The 16839-nt window shown below is 44.4% G+C and overlaps 1 protein-coding gene across 1 annotated transcript; it reads right to left on the minus strand.

The window, feature by feature from the left end:
- Positions 1-450: 450 nt before the first annotated feature.
- LOC106576425 (protein FAM180A) lies at positions 451-9785 on the minus strand. Its single transcript, XM_014153605.3, has 3 exons — positions 8998-9785; positions 4478-4575; positions 451-1359 (listed from the first exon to the last, which is right to left on the minus strand). Exons 1-3 carry the CDS (start codon positions 9098-9100, stop codon positions 1015-1017), a joined length of 546 nt encoding a protein of 181 aa, XP_014009080.1. The 5' UTR covers positions 9101-9785; the 3' UTR covers positions 451-1014.
- Between the last annotated feature and the right edge of the window lie 7054 nt (positions 9786-16839).

Genomic DNA, 16839 nt, shown 5'->3' on the forward strand with positions numbered 1-16839 from the left:
ACGACTGTTGACTGGCGGGCAGCTCTGGTGACGACTGTTGACTGGCGGGCAGCTCTGGTGACGACTGTTGACTGGCGGGCAGCTCTGGTGACGACTGTTGACTGGCGGGCAGCTCTGGTGACGACTGTTGACTGGCGGGCAGATCTGGTGACGACTGTTGACTGGCGGGCAGCTCTGGTGACGACTGTTGACTGGCGGGCAGCTCTGGTGACGACTGTTGACTGGCGGGCAGCTCTGGCGACGACTGTTGACTGGCGGGCAGCTCTTGCCCCGTCAAACAGCCCTTGTGCCCCCCCCTAAAAAATTATTGGGGGTGCCTCTCGGTCTCCCTTACCTCGCCAGCCTTTTTCCGCTGCTTGGTCCTTTGTTGGTGGGGAATTCTGTCATAAACTAAGTTGTACTCATCCTTGAAAATGTCATACTGGAGAGAAGAGGACCAAGGCGCAGCGAGACTGTGAATACTCATACTTTAATAGACTCCAGTAAGGCATCCACAGGAAAACAATAACACGACAATAACAGTCTGACTAGGCACACGGCTAAGCACAGAACAATCCCCCACAACCCCAAAGACAAACACACACACCTATATAGGACTTCCAATCAAAGGCAACTATACACACCTGCCTTCAATTGGAAGTCCCAATCATCCACCCAACATTTAACCAACACAAACATGCCACGTCCTGACCCCAAAACTAAAACACTAGCTCCATCTGCTGGTCAGGACGTGACATGAAGTCCTGGAACAAGGTGGAATCCGATAGATAGCACATGAACATGATATTGTTCACATCCCTCCTTTTCCCACATCCTCCTTTCAATATGATTAGATCATATCATAATTTGATCATAACCAAACATATTACATTATCAGAACAGTCGTTTTGATTATACAATATAACTCAATAGAAAACATCCTTTAAATTCTCAGCCAAAAAGTGACTTGTGTTACAGTATAAAATGATCAGTATATTACAGTATCTAAAAGAATGTGTCCACATGTCCATAACACTAGTGCTGAGGTGTCCTGGGTGGCGTCAGATCTCCTTGAATGGCCCTGAACAGCTGCAGCAGGGCGTCTCCCCACAGCTCCTTCTGGTGTTGGGATGTGGTATGAGCCAGAGTCTGGGCAGTGTACACCATAGTGAGCACTGTGCGCTCAAAGTCCTCCCTGCTTAGGGCACCTCTGTGCTGGGACAGGTGGGAGGTCAGACGTCTGATCTTGGATAGTCTCTTGGGCAGGATGTCCTCACAGATAACCTCCAGCTTTTGGACCCTCCTCAGAGACGCCAGCTCCTTGTCTGGGATCATGAAGGGCTTGTCCTCACCCTCGATCTGCAGGCCTGCCAGCAGGATCTAGAAGACAGCCACAGTTGTATCAGATTCTTTACAGGTTCTATCAGATCCACTTTTCAATTGTCCATCTGTCATCTCAATACCTTCATGTTCTGAGATTGTTTGATTGATTTAATCAATTGACTTTTGAATGATTCAATCAACAGAGCGATTTCCCACACATAGTCAGGGTGAATCTCATCTCATGCACCACCAATGGTATAACTGGAACACAAGTTAAGCTCTTACCACCAGGGGTCATACAATACATTACAAAAAATGTTTGCTGCCTTATTCCTCTGTTGAATTGGACTAAACACTCAATACTTAAGACCTTAAAAATACGTTTCCGTTCCTTCCATGAATAGAGGGACGGTTTACCTTGAGTAACCTGACTCCCGTTGGCATGTATTCATGGATGCCAAGGGAAGTCAGGCTTCCCCAAAAAATTGTCCAAGAAAAAAAGTTAAAAAAATGTATCTTTCGTGTCTCTGTCTTTCAGAATTGTACTTAAATTCGCAAGAGGCGGAATGCATCTCACCAGAGAAAGCATTAAAGCGAGTGAAATAGTGCCCCTTTGTCTCTGTATGTGGAGGCCATCTATCTGATGATGTCTGGTCAAAAATAGTTTGGCATTTGGCCTCCCTCGATTAAAAAAAGGATAAAATAATAGCCAATCAGTGTTGAGCTAAATTGTTAATGGTCCTGGCTCACCAAAAAAGTGTCAAGGGAAGCCAGTTTGGATTTGGCTTCACTCCTATCACATCACATCGAGACCCAAACTTTATTGTCAAAAACAACTTGAATTGTTGCATTTTGTTGTGTTGTTGTCCTTCGGTGGCTAGCTAGCTAGCTAAAATTGGCCCATTCCTAAATTAGCCATCGATGGAGATAGGGATTTGGACTTGCGGTTTTACTTAATTCACCATACTGGCAAATTATTATAACCGTTATTCTGATCCAAGGATAAATTCATACATTGGCCTGAGAGGATGGAAGTTCAATATGTAGCTAGATGTAGAAGGCTAATGTTAACTAGCTAATGTTGCCCATGAAAGGAAGTTAGGCTAGCGAGCAAGCATTTTAGCCAGGTAGCCTAGGACAACAAAAAATGAAAGCATGTACTGTATAACAGAGTCATAGACCGTTTCGTCAACATGAAAGAGAGGAGAATGGCATTGGCATTTCTCTACAAGTAGGGTGAGTCAACGTGTTTTTTCTACTTGCACACACACACACACACACACACACACACACACACACACACACACACACACACACACACACACACACACACACACACAGAGAGAGAGAGAAATCAGAACCATGGACATCCACATCATATTTAGCTTATGTTGATTGGACTAAATTGTTTTTGGTGTCTTTAGTTGTCACTGTATTAGACTAAGCAAAGGTGATTTGATGATGTTGAAATATTGAAGTTGAAATGGTGCTGGAATAGTGGAGTCCGCTCCACTATGTTTCTTTGTGACTTGCGGTACCTCTCTGTGGTTCCAAATCTATAGTTGTTTAGAAGTCCGGAAATGTCAGAAACATTAATTTGCTTGACCATGCTGTAGTTCATGTAACTGTTTGTTACATGTAATATGCTTTGTGGACTACACTGGACAGAGGTTGCTCTCTGGTTTTGTAATGATGAAACAAATGTGTGGTTGAATTTATTCTGCCACTGTGTTTTCTTATTGTCTCGGCCTTAGGCCTAAATATCATGGTGTCAAGGCATATCAACTAACAGGTTATAGAGCAAACAATGCAATTATCACAACACATAGGTTGTAATATGTCTGTTTTTTCCTGGCTTGGTTTCCCCAGTGATTTTACCCACACACTGCTACTGATGACGACTGCTGACTGAGGCTTCAGCTTCCCTTTCCCAGTGGATCAAAACTACGTTCCTGCTCCAACCATGACTCTCGTAGCTCAAGTTCAACTGTATGAAATGTAGAAAGTTTGAACCTATTATGACTGTTCACTTTGCCTACAGCTTCTCTGCATCTGCCCTTCCCACCTCCAACCTCCATTTCCCTGCAGCACGACGAGCGGTAGTACCCACAAGATTCACATCAAACAGGGAAATGATTCAGCTCTTCAATTAGTAGGAGAAGAGGAGTCAAACATTCAATACGTCTTTAACTTTCACTTCTCTCTCTGAATGGAACTCTGAGGAGATCCACACACCTACACACATAGATCCACTGCTGAAGACAAGAGCTCTTCAACTTTGCTTACTGCACACGTACTTCTTGGTTCCATTGTTTGCTCAGCTATGTTCAAAGTTCTGTCATATCAAACTGTAGAAATGTATCATCTTCCCATACTGTATGGCCCAATTCCAAATCAGCCCTTAGACCCTATTGCTCTCTCAGATCTCCATAAATGCAGGGTCTAGGGGTCAATTTGATATTTGGCACTGACAAGGACTGATAGAAGAGTTTGCTACAGCATGGAGAAAGGGGTCCCTACTGGACCTACAACTCACTTAAGTAACTAACAGAGTCTTTGAAAGTCAATAATTCTTCCCAAAAGCACAAGAGATGAGCTTTCAGGTATTTTTGACTTGTTATGCCTAAGATATTTTATTTAGAAGCAATGGTGAATATAAACGCTTGAGTGGCATTGATTCTGATGCAACATGTTTTGCTGCTACCCCACAAGATTCACAAACCTTGAATAACCTATAACCTCTGTGTCCATGTTTTCCACTCAAACATCAGAGCGGTGGATGGTTGAGCGGTATATGTCCAGACATATTGTTTGCTCCTTGGGCTCCAACATACCAGCTGTAATACGTGTGGATGAATCTGGGTTGTGCCCACAGTGGATAGGGTCTGGCTCAACAACAAGAAGAAGCAGAGGCCTCTGGGATATGGAGTTCAATGTCAGAATATTATTAAGTAATAAAGTCAAAGCTATCTGAGAGGAGGGTCTCTAGATGATCCATTATGGGTCGGAGAGAAGAGCCAGACTGTTACAGCCTGAGAGCATACAATACAACTTTACTTTTGTGTAAGATTGAACTTTATTTGACAACAATCGTCTTGTTTCCATGTAACAAGCCCATTAATGTAATGTAAGCCCATTAATGTAATTTCAGCAGAGCTGGCTATTTTCGACTCACCTCAAACAGCAGGTTAACATCTTCCACAGAGTTCTGGAAGGTGGGGTTGACCAATGAGTGTGTGCCACGCTTCACTCTAAAAGCTGATGGGTAAAGGGCTGAAGAGAAAGGGGAGAGAAAGTGAGAAGAGGAGAGATAGCATTTTGAATAATTGAATGACTCATTAAACCAATGGCAACCAATAGAAGTCCTGAAATACAACAGATCCAGAATTCCCGTTGAGCGGGTGAATATGGTTGCCGTTGTTGTGACCAGGAGGTCAGTCAAACTCAGCACACGTTGCAGTATTTACGCAGTGGCATAGGTCTACAGTATACAATATAGTCAAATACATTGACACAGTGGCTATAGGTCATGTGAAATCCTACACTTACTGCATACTGTAAACATGTCTACGTAGGTTAAACTATCTAGCCCCAGGTTTGTGGGAGACAACTAGGTGGTAAACTGCAGCAGATGTCCCCATGTGAAACCGGGTGAAAACCCTTAAATCTCTGACACCGGTAATTGCTGGTATGTCCCACATTATAGATGCCCCCTCTTTTCAAACAGCCAGGTGTGTCTATAGGGCATAGGCTATAGGGTAGGGCGGTCAGATTTCAAAGAGCCAGGGCATATGTGCCGCAGCAGGCCTGAGAGTTCAGGAGCTGTGGTCTGCTCCTCATAAAAGCCCTCTCTCTCAGCCTTCAGAACTGCAGACTATGGCAGCTCTGTCATTTATAAGGGGAGCTAACCAGGAGCAGGAGCAGAGAAACACCTGGACACAAGCTTACCAACTGGGTTCCAACCTTGGTCTCTTGCATACCACAAGACTGCTGAGCTAAAGGCAGCTCCTGAGCTAAATTCAGCTGTGGCAAGTATTCTGATCTCAGATGAGACCATTCACTGAACCACCTCCTTCACACCTATTATTTTTCCTGTAGGGGAGATGTAGTAGTTATTATATCTACAAATGACTCGCATGTTTTCTCAAAAATGACCTAGGCGTGATTAACATTAAGTGAGATAATGGGACTTTATTTATGGGAGTTTAGCTTCTTTCAACAGGGTTTTCTCTGTATTACTCTGAGCGGCTTCTTAACAGTGAGGGGATGATTTGAGGCAGGAGTCCCAGTAGTGACATGTTAATACCCTTCACCAGTTTGAGAGACGGCTACAGTACATAGGGACATTCTTGTGGTCAAATATTTTGACCTCAACAGAAAAATATGACACGTTGAGAAATGTTGTTAACATGACCTAGAGATGACCCAGCTCAACCCAAAGAAAGTTTGGTGCATGCAGCATCCCTCCCTCAATAAGTTATTTGCTTTCTTTTCCATTACAGCCCTGAATACCTGGCAGGGACTGTGTTGAAAGTACAAGGCCATGTGCTTTTGGGTTGAAGGGTCAGGTACAGACAGACAAGGTCCAAATAAGAAGCTTGATTGGAAGTCGGAGCATGTATGAAGTGGACACAAACAGACCATCGATCATGCAGTGCTTCAGTCCGTCTGAGGAATGCCTGGGACCTTGACAGAACAGAAAGGTCATGGTAGGAACACAGCGTGACTAGGGGTAAATTACGGTTTCCTCTCAACAGTTCAGAGTTCAACGCGGTTGTGACTGAGCTTTATGAAACATAACACGCAGGGCTACTATAGCTTACTCATTCTCTCATAGAATGTCACTCTCTGGCAGGTGTTGTATCTATCTGAGCTTGGTTAGATTCCCTACTACTGTAGAATGTGCTGTTGTTACTAATCTAAGGCAGATATCCAATCACTGTACAGTAATCTGCTGTTTGAGCCAAGAGAAATAAATCCTCAGTGAGGTTAATGAGGGTCATAGTTTAAACATTGGCCTTCTCTATGGAAACTGATCAGGAATCAGCTCCTGGTCAACTGACACCCAGCACAATTCCACTCACTGTTCTCTGACTGTACTCCTTATGGAATCTGATCCAAGACCAGCTCTTGCTACTCCCAGTCCCCCTCCACTGTACTCCTAACCGTCCGGCCATCAAGGCCTCACACTCTCGACAGGACAACAAGTGCCACATTCTCCCAATTCAGAAACAGGGTCAAATAAGCAGCGTTGGAATGTATAAGCATACAGAACACACCCATAGGGACAACAACTTTTATTGGCACAGAGCCAGTGTGAACAGTGAGGTTATGAGGTCTATGAGGTTCATTTCCATGCTTCGTTTTCCATGAATCGTTTGACGTTAAGGCGATGCTGTACCTCTGTGGAGATATTAGCTCCAAAATGGGGAGCTAATATGGGTTTCACCACTAGTTTCACCACTAGTTGCACAGGCGCCATACATACAGCAGCTGCGAGGAATGCCAGACATTGCCGTCATCGTTTTCACCCAGATTTGGGCTGATATGTGCTACTGTGCATCCAAGTGTGATACTGATTCAGTATGTATTGGAAAGCCTAAGCCCCGATGTTGACTTTTATCCAGCAGCACATCCTTTCCTGATGCCTTCCAGTGTATAGCTTATAAGTGGAGGTAGGTGGAGCTGGAATTCCACACACAGATGATAAGTTGAGTCCACTGTGTTGAGCTCGAGTCAGAGGTGAAGAACAGGAGGGAACCTTCTTTTCACCTCAGCAGAACAACAGCAACACAAAGAAACATCTAAGTGCAATGTTCATGTGATGTGCAACCTTGCCTGAGACCTGAAGACTCGTGTAATGCCTAGGCTTTAGCTCAGCTGGCTAACACAGTCGTCTGATACACAGTAGACTCGGTTTCCAAATCTAGCCGGTCACATATGGAGTAAGTGGTTGCTGGTTTAAAGTGGATGATCCACCTCTGAAAGCAGATCTCAGTTTTCAAAGCTCTGAGCTAGAAGAAACCAATCATTGCTCGTGCTTCTCGGTCCACTGTGGCGCTAGACTAAATAATCAGTGTTTGCTAGACTAAATAATCAGTGTTTGCTAGGACACTGTCCCCTGTGTCCTCACAAACAAGCAGGGAACTTGTAATCTCCCTCTAAGCACATGCAATGAGCCAGGGGAAAACACAAAGCCATTCATTACAAGCAGTGCTAAATGGTCCTGGCTGGAATTGTGTCGTGATTCGAGAAAAGCAGCAAAAACACAGGTCACTGTCCTCCAGGTTTACAGTAATGGTTATTTGGATTAAAGTCAGAGCCAAAACCAAAGTCAGGAACATTTCCCATACTACAACTGATGAATGATGTTTGCTTAACCAGTTTCCACATTTGCATTGTGATGTCCAAACTGATATTATCCACAGAATACACACACTCTGGAGCAAGCTAAGTATATGTCCTAATTAGAACTTTCCCAGGGGACCGAAGACCTGAGAGCTCCAAATATGGGACAAGATATGTCTCAATATTGAAGGGATAACAATACATCAAGTCAGATATGCAGATGTTTTTCCAAGCTGCTGCAGTCAAAACAGCTGGGGAAGAATTGGGCAGCAGTCAGAGGGACACAGTGTGCTACACTTTTAGTTTGTCCCCTATTCCAAATCACTCTCTGTCTGTCCCCTCTATCAAATCCTAAATATTCAGATGTGGTCTTTAGGGGTGACCTGACGTTCAATAGCCATACAGTAGATAAGCTTAGTACTAGTATGACATGGATGTAGTAACGTATTCATATTTTCAGAATGGATACTGAGACACATGACTGATTGACAGACCAGTTTCCCCTCTGGGATTAATAAAGTTTGTATTATTTTATCTGATCATGTCAGGCTCGTATCCACACAGACACATCATGCATATGACTGGATCTCATCTGCCAGTAAAGACCTGAGCTAAGTCGCGTTTCCTGAAGCAGGTTCAACATCATGTGACTGATTCAGTGATTTCCATTGAAATCCACCCTCCTACATTCCTTAATTTGGAGGGATCTATTTTCGGCCGTCGACATTTCTAAGGAACCAAACATTGACGTGTGTGGGAGGGAGGGAGGGAGGGAGGGAGGGAGGGAGGGAGGGAGGGAGGGAGGGAGGGAGGGAGGGAGGGAGGGAGGGAGGGAAAATGTATGAATGTGGATCCAAATGTTTGGACCCAATTACAAGAAGGCACGTGAAGTTGTTTTTCGCTGGGAACTTTGTTGAAAGATATTCAAAAAATATTATTTCTCTCCTTCTCGTCAACACAATCATATAGATACAGGAGACTAACACCCACAGCCTTGCCAAAGCAAACAAAACATTTGTCTTTTCTTCAAAAAACATAAAATCTCATAAAAGTCTGCAAACACATCAGAAAAAAAGTCTGCATACATTTTTTTGCCTACTTAACTCCACCTAAATAATCTATTTGGCAGCAAAACGTTCAGTTATAATAACACACAATGATACTTAATACATAACCATATTGTATATTTTTTCATTTGATTCCAAAATGCAGTTCATTACATCTTATTGCTACTAGCTCTGAGAACGTCTACACAACAACCATTAACTTTCTATGAACGTGTCTATGTTGACCCCTCAAACTGACCTGAAGTCAGCCTAAACTCTGTGAGGTGCTCAGGTGTCCTACCTTTCCTCCAGTGTTGAGCAGCAGCCAGGTACAGCTGGCAGTAGAACACAGTGATGAGTAGACGCCACCGATGCATCATGCTGACTCTCGGCCCAGCACACATACACTGACACTGCCTGTCGTCTGTCTGTCTCCCTGGGATCTGAATGTGAGTCAGTCACCAGCCAATCAAAGCAGCCAGCCAGGCCCCAGCTGGAGAGAGCTGTGTACAAACAACCATCAGGAGAATGAGGTAAGAACGCTGACTGGAGCACTGCTAAAGCACTTCACATGCAACTACTTCATCCTTTCCTCTCCACCACTCTGTCTGTCTGTTTCTCTGTTTCTCTCCCTCTCCTCCCCTTCCCTATCTCTGCCTCCCCCCTCTCTCTCTGTCTGTGACTGAGTGCTGAGTTCTCTCCGGCCAGGCTGTCTGGGCTGTCATCTGGAAGTCATCAAGACCCAGGGAATGGCTGCTCTGTTAGTGGCTGGCCTGCCGCTCACTGTGCTACTGGCTGAGGTAGAGCTGACACCAGACTGGCTGCAGCTGGTCTACAACCTGTAAAACCTGTCCAGTATCATCATCATCATTATCGTGGTCACCGTCGTTTCCAATATGGTTTCCATCAGCATTAGCATAATGGTCATCATGGTCATATCGTAACTTCGTCCCCAGGCTTATTGCTACCTCACGCAGAGACAACGGTGGTGGCTGAGACTATCACTACTGTGAGGAATACCACGTCTCCATCATCATCATCTTCCTCTTCATTATCATCATACTCAGGGTTCTCTTCGTCTCTCCATTGTCCTCTCAACAGTTTCTGTTCTCTTTGTAGTCACATGATGTCAGTTACAATAACATTCTGAACTCTCGCTAGCAGGGCCAAGGAGCATAGTGGTTCGCTCAGGAATCCAGGGGCTTTGCTTTGGTTGGCCTGTCCTCTGAGACGAAGGCAGGGAATAAAGGAAAATAACTGGGAAAAACAGGCGATTTCAGAAACGAGTCTGCTATTATTAAATAGAATTACACCATTCTACCTCTACTGACTGTGGATGACACATGTTTTTGCAGTATGTATTTCAGAGCTCAACCAATATCGGCTATATCAGTACTCTACTGCTGAGAACGAATGGCGGATGCATAAATTATAATTTGGGTTAAATGTTTTGTTTAACAATTACTGCTTCTATATTATCAGCTCATGATCATAAAAAATATGACTGATGACTGATATAAACCAGTAGTTTTAATTACCCACTTCACATCATTATTGCCACCACCTTGATTAGGTAGCTTCAAACATTTCACTGATATATCAGGCAATGCTGGAGGGCATGATTAATTGAGCGCCCGCTGACTTTCAAGTTATTTGCTTTATGAACACAATATGTTGAATTGAAACGTTGTCCTCTAAAACCAGATGGGCACCTGAGGTATTCTGCCCTTCTGTGTCTCACTGAAGGAACAGTATATTCAAATAAAGGATGATGAGAGAAGGTGATGATATTCCCAGTGAACAAGTTTTAACACCTGTCTCTCAGTACATTACACAATCAACTCATAAGGTTATAACAGATGGTGTTCTGAGTCTGAGAGAACAATGTCCAGCAGGTAAAGAAAACCGCACCACCGCCTGTCTCTCATCTGCTTACGGGAAGGGTCATGGTAGAGAGGAACTCCAGTCTTTTTGTTGACCTACCCAGAAACTTTACTCTTAGAAGAAAGACAGTAGTAAATCAGCCTGTTGAAATGGATAAGGAGGTGACACTGTGACACAGGACCATGTCCACAGCCAGGATTTACTCCTAGTAAGGTCAAATGGTCGAATAAAACATATCCCAGAGGTCACATGGTCAAGTAAAGCATATCCCTAACTGTAGGCTAAAAAATCTAATGAAGTCCACAGGAGCTCCTGGATACATGAGCTGGAAAAAGTCCCATCCCTAATAATTTACCAGCAGGGGGAAGGCTAAGAACACTCATTCTGAATGTTTCTTTTTTTCCTATCACTCCAGCACCCATCAGACTGACGCCGTTTTCAAACTATTTTGGTGATGCTGCGTGAATTTGAGAATGAATTATATTAAGATAAATGCTCACGATATGAATGCACTTGAGAGAGATGTAAGGGTTGTTTGGGTTCAGGTCCAGGTGGGGACCCTTGAGAAATCGCTCAAGTGCTTAATTGCCCAAGTCGTGCTGTAAAGCTCGGTAATGCATAAAATATGCAAATGAATAGGAGGCCATTATAAGTCTGTAAAAGCCTCAATAGTCAAATTACCTTTAGAGAAGAGAAGTGCAGCTGCAGTCCCTACAGGAGAACTACAAAAGAAAAGCATATTAATGTATACACTTCAGACTCTAAATGTCACATGACTGTAATTACCAGCAATCAGGATGGGGCAGAATATACAGAATAGTTAATTGAGCTGTAGCAAAAGGTTTAATGGAAAATATCAATTGTTGGCAGGGTCAGCACCAGTGCCTATGTGATACGTCTTCCACCACACAATTCCGAGTCATCCGATATCAAGATTGAATTGAATTTCCCTAAAAACATCCAACATTAGAGACCCATTATGAATAGACATAACATTACTGTAGAAACATATCCTAAACCCTGTCAGGAGGATATTAGTTCAGAGCTAATTTGGCTGGACACAGACAGCAGCTCAGCTGCGTGATCCATCTCCACTGTGTCTTAACAGCAAATGGAGCTGATGTCTCCTGGCCCTCTCCCATGACATCTCCTCTTATTATGGTTGGCCAGAGGGCACACACACCATCCAGGCTCTCTTAGAGAAATCCCACTGCTACTGCTGCTGTTGATTATGCCTCTCCCCAAGACCAGCGGAGCCTGCAGAACTAACCAGCCAAATCACAACACACAACACCAGCCTCATTACTTAGACATAGAGACAATTACAATGCAATAACGACTCATTATGGACATCATGCTTCGTAATTGCTCTGAAATTAATGACCACCGATGGCGAAGTTCCCTGAAATGATCTTTGGGTTTTTCTGTTGCACCGCCATTTTTTGACCAGTCCAGCACTTCAGTAATGAGAAGGAAAAACTTAATTGGTGTCTAAAACTTCACCAGAAGGTAATATTTGCTCCTTCACTTTGCGACAGCATTGTTTCAGTCACTAGTGTTAGTCATTGCAGTTCCAGTTGCAGGTATACTGAAGCTTGTCAGTGTCTCTGTGCTGAGGCATTATTGCATGTCTTGGCTGAATTCCTCAGAGCTGCAGGTTGTTGTTGGTGTGTCGTGGGCAGTGACACATTCGCCCTGGACAACAGATTTTCCTGTGACTTTCCTGTGGTGAGTGAGAGGTGTTGATGATGGTGACACAGTGATTAGGGAGGTACACAGGCGTCTCAGGTCATGCTGTAGCAATTAACAATTATAGCACAGCATTAGTAATGTATACAATGACGGCATGTTTGCTGACCAGAGAGCCATCAACACCTCTATCTCCTGCCCTCCTCTCCCTCCCCCTGCCCCCTCCTCTCCCTCCCCCCGTCCCCCTCCTCTCCCGACCCCCGTGGCGGAGATCTTTGTGGGCTATACTCGGCCTTGTCTCAGGATGGTAAGTTGGTGGTTGAAGATATCCCTCTAGTGGTGTGGGGGCTGTGCTTTGGCAAAGTGGGTGGGGTTATATCCTGCCTGTTTGGCCCTGTCCGGGGCTATTATCGGATGGGGCCACAGTGTCTCCTGACCCCTCCTGTCTCAGCCTCCAGTATTTATGCTACAGTAGTTTATGTGTCGGGGGGCTAGGCTCAGTCTGTTATATCTGGAGTATTTCTCCTGTCTTAACCCTCATAGCCTTGTTCCTCTCTAGGTTTCTTCCTAGGTTTTGGCCTTTCTAGGGAGTTTTTCCTAGCCACTGTGCTTCTACACCTGCATTGCTTGCTGTTTGCAGTTTTAGGCTGGGTTTCTGTACAGCACTTTGATATATCAGCTGATGTAAGAAGGGCTATATAAATACATTTGATTTGATTTGGTCCCCCTCATCTTAGCTTCCAGGGACAACGCGGTCACCTGCAGAATGGTGGTGTGGAGTGTCACCGGACCAGTCTGTGAGTGACGGGTGCATGGTGATGGCGACATTGCCTGGTGATATGACTTTGGTTGACGGAAGGTTTGGGAAGGGGAATTCTGGTTGCTACGCCCACGGGCTGCACACACAGGCAGGCTAATGTCTCTCCAACCCCTCTAATAATAATAATAATAATAATAAATGTATTTTATCAGTAGAGGCTGCTGAGGGGAGGACGGCTCATAATAATGGCTGAAATGGAGCAAATGAAATGGCAACAAACACATAAAAACCATGTGTTTGATGTATTTGATACCATTCCACTGATTCTGCTCCAGCCATTACCACAAGCCCGTCCTCCCCAATTAAGGAGCCGCCAACCTCTTGTGTATTTAATATAACACTTTTCATACAGAATCTCAAATTCAGGAAGCTGGCAGTTGATGGGAGATGGTCTTCCACAGCTAGATCATGATGCAGTTCAGTAAAGGAGTAGCTTGAGTGGAGGTGGCGTCGATGGTACAGCCAGGGAGGGAGAAACAACAGTCGGGAGCTCTTTATCAGGCACCTCTGTCTCTGAAGTTCACAGCTACTCCTCCTCTGTGGGTCCGCTGGAACATCCACCACCGAATGTGTAGCACCCACCTGGGTGATGCTTCGGCAGCTATAAGTGCCTGAGAGACCGAGGGGAGCCTCTGTAATCCCCTCACACCATAGTCCACATCCTTCCAGAAACCGAGGCAGATGGAATACAAATCTGGTGCTGTGTTGATCAGGTGTTGATGCATCATTCAAATTAGATTCGCTAGCTAGCTAATGCTAGCCAAGCCAAGTAAACAGACTTCCAAGCTAGCTAGCTAATCCTAGCCAAGCTAAGTAAACATACTTTCCAGCTAGCGAGCTAACGCTGGCCTAGCCAAGTAAGCAGATTTCCCAATTAGCTAGTTAATGCTAGCAAAGCCAAGTAAACAGACTTCCCAGCTAGCATTAGCTAATGCTAGCCAAGCAAAGTAAACAAACTTGCCATCATCAGTCCTGCAACTCTATGGGCCACCACCAGATATTTTTGCTGAACAGGTTATCAAAAAACACACAAAAAAATCTAAATGCAACAAAAAACACTTAATAATACAAATATATATACAATATTGACAGAGCTCTGCCTAGGCTTCCTCCCGATGCCATGGTAACAAAAACATCCCAACATGGTATGCTGTTTGTACTCTACAGAAGAGTCTGCCTTGAGCTTAGGAGAGGATGAAAGGATGAAAGCAGGGGGGGAGAGAGAGAGAGATAGAGAGAAAGAAAGAACAAAAGATAGAAAGAAGAGAGAGAGAAGGAAAGAGAGAGACAGACAGAGAGACAGTGAGAGAGAGGTCTGAAGTGAACCCGCCTGAAAAGGCTCTCTTGGGGGGCATTCTAGGACAGGTGGAGGGGTTGTTCAATGAGGTCCAATAGTCAGGGTGGGGGAAAACGGAAGGACCTCAGAGTAGCGTAAGTGTTGTTTTCCAGAAGTGGACACCAAACACATCAAAGAGTGGACCAGGGGTGGCTAATGGTAGGATGAGTCCAGACCTCCTGCTAGATGCACAACACAGGAAACATGCACTGCCAGCAGAAACAGAGAGAGAGAGAACAGAGAGAGAGAACAGAGAGAGAGGAAAAGTAACTGCACAAAGAAGGGGAAAGGATGGGAAGAGTCTGAACAAAGTGGGGTTAGGATCGACCAAGAGGGAATATGTCAAAATGCATCCAAGTCAACATTATTGGTTGAAGAGGATATACAGTGCATTCGGAAAGTATTCAGTCCCCTACCCTTTTTCCACATTTTGATACATTACAGCCTTATTCTAAAATTGATTAAATATTTATTTTCCCTCATCAATCTACACACAATACCCCATAATGTACAAGCAAAAACAGATATAATACCATATTTATATAAGTATTCAGACCCTTTGCTATGAGACTCAAAATTGAGCTCAGGTGGATCATCCTTGAGATGTTTCTACAACTTGATTGGAGTCCACCTGTGGTAAATTCAATTGATTGGACATGATTTGGAAAGGCACAAGCTGTCTATATAAGGTCCCACAGTTGACAGTGCATGTCAGAGCAAAAACCAAGCCATGAGGTCGAAGAATTGTCCGTAGAGCTCCTAGACAGGATTGTGTTGAGGCACAGATCTGGTGAAGGGTACCAAAAATGTTCTGCAGCATTGAAGGTCCCCAAGAACACAGAGGCTTCCATCATTCTTAAATGGAAGAAGTTTGGAACCACCAAGACTCTTCCTAGAGCTGGCCGCCCAGCCAAACTGAGCAATCAGCGAAGAAGGGCTTTGGTCAGGGAGGTGACCAAGAACCCGAGGGTCACTCTGACAGAGCTCCAGAGTTCCTCTGTGGAAATGGGAGAACCACCACCCAGAAGGACAACCATCTCTGCAGAGTGGCCAGACAGAAGCAACTCCTCAGTAAAAGGCACATGACAGCTCACTTGGAGTTTGCCAAAAGACACCTAAAGGACTCTCAGACCATGAGAAACAAGATTCTCTGGTCTGATGAAACCAAGATTGAACTCTTTGGCCTGAATGCCAAGCGTCCCGTCTGGAGGAAACCTGGCACCATCCCTACGGTGAAGCATGGTGGTAGCATCATCATGCTGTGGGGACATTTTTCAGTGGCAGGGACTGGGAAACTAGTCAGGATCGAGGGAAAGACGAACAGAGCAAAGTACAGAGAGATCCTTGAAGAAAGCCTGCTCCAGAGCGCTCAGGACCTCAGACTGGGGCGACGGTTCACCTTCCAACAGAACAACGACCCTAAGCACACAGCCAGGTCAACACAGGAGTGGCTTCGGGACAAGTATCTGAATGTCCTTGAGTGGCCCAGCCAGAGCCCAGACTTATACCCGATCCAACATCTCTGGAGAGACCTGAAAATAGCTGTGCAGTGACGCGGCCCATCCAACCTGACAGAGCTTGAGAGGATCTTCAGAGAAGAATGAGAGAAACTAACAAAATACAGGTGTGCCAAGCTTGTAGCGTCATACCCAAGAAGACTCGAGGCTGTAATCGCTGCCAAAGGTGCTTCAACAAAGTACTAAGCAAAGGGTCTGAACACTTATGTAAATGTGATATTTCTGTTTAAAACCTGTTTTGCTTTGTCATTATGGGATATTGTTTGTAGATTGATGAGGGGAAAAAAACAATAGAATTAATATAATGTGGAAAAAGTCTAGGGGTCTAAATACTTTCCTAATGCACTGTAAGTGTTGTATCAGAGTAGCCAACACGCTTATGTTGGTTTACAGAGGTCCATAAACCCACAGGAGAAGAAGAGGATATTGTAACTGTTGGCTGCAGTATATACAGTATGTTGTGTTCACCCCTAATGCATTATACCGTATATACTGTAAACGTACTACAAACGCAACATGCAACAATTTCAACGATTTTACTGAGTTACAGTTTATGTAAGGAAATCAGTCAATTAAAATAAATTCATTAGGCATTCATTTATGGATGTCACATGACTTGGAATACAGATATACATATGTTGGTCACAGACACCTTTAAAATAAAATGGGCCTCACAATGGGTCTCAGGATCTCATCAACGTATTTTTGTGCATTTAAATTGCCATTGATATAAAATGCAATTGTGTTCGTTGTCCACAGCTTATGCCTGCCCATACCATAACCCCACCACCACCATGGGGCACTTTGTTCGCAACGTTGACATCAGCAAACCGCTTGCCCACACAAAGCCATACACATGGTCTGCGGTTGTAAGGTCGGTTGGATGTTGGAGGTGGC

The sequence above is a fragment of the Salmo salar genome, chromosome 17, assembly GCF_965601325.2.
Source record: "Salmo salar chromosome 17, fSalSal1, whole genome shotgun sequence".
Lineage (NCBI taxonomy): Eukaryota > Metazoa > Chordata > Actinopteri > Salmoniformes > Salmonidae > Salmo > Salmo salar.

Excerpts from the sequence above, each read along its gene's own strand:
- LOC106576425 (XM_014153605.3), bottom strand. The coding sequence starts at position 9,100 with ATGTGTGCTGGGCCGAGAGTCAGCATGATGCATCGGTGGCGTCTACTC. Across the intron at positions 4,576-8,997 it reads TGCTCAACACTGGAGGAAAG|CCCTTTACCCATCAGCTTTT; the intron begins GTAGGACACCTG and ends CTTTCTCTTCAG. Across the intron at positions 1,360-4,477 it reads ATGTTAACCTGCTGTTTGAG|ATCCTGCTGGCAGGCCTGCA; the intron begins GTGAGTCGAAAA and ends GCTGTCTTCTAG.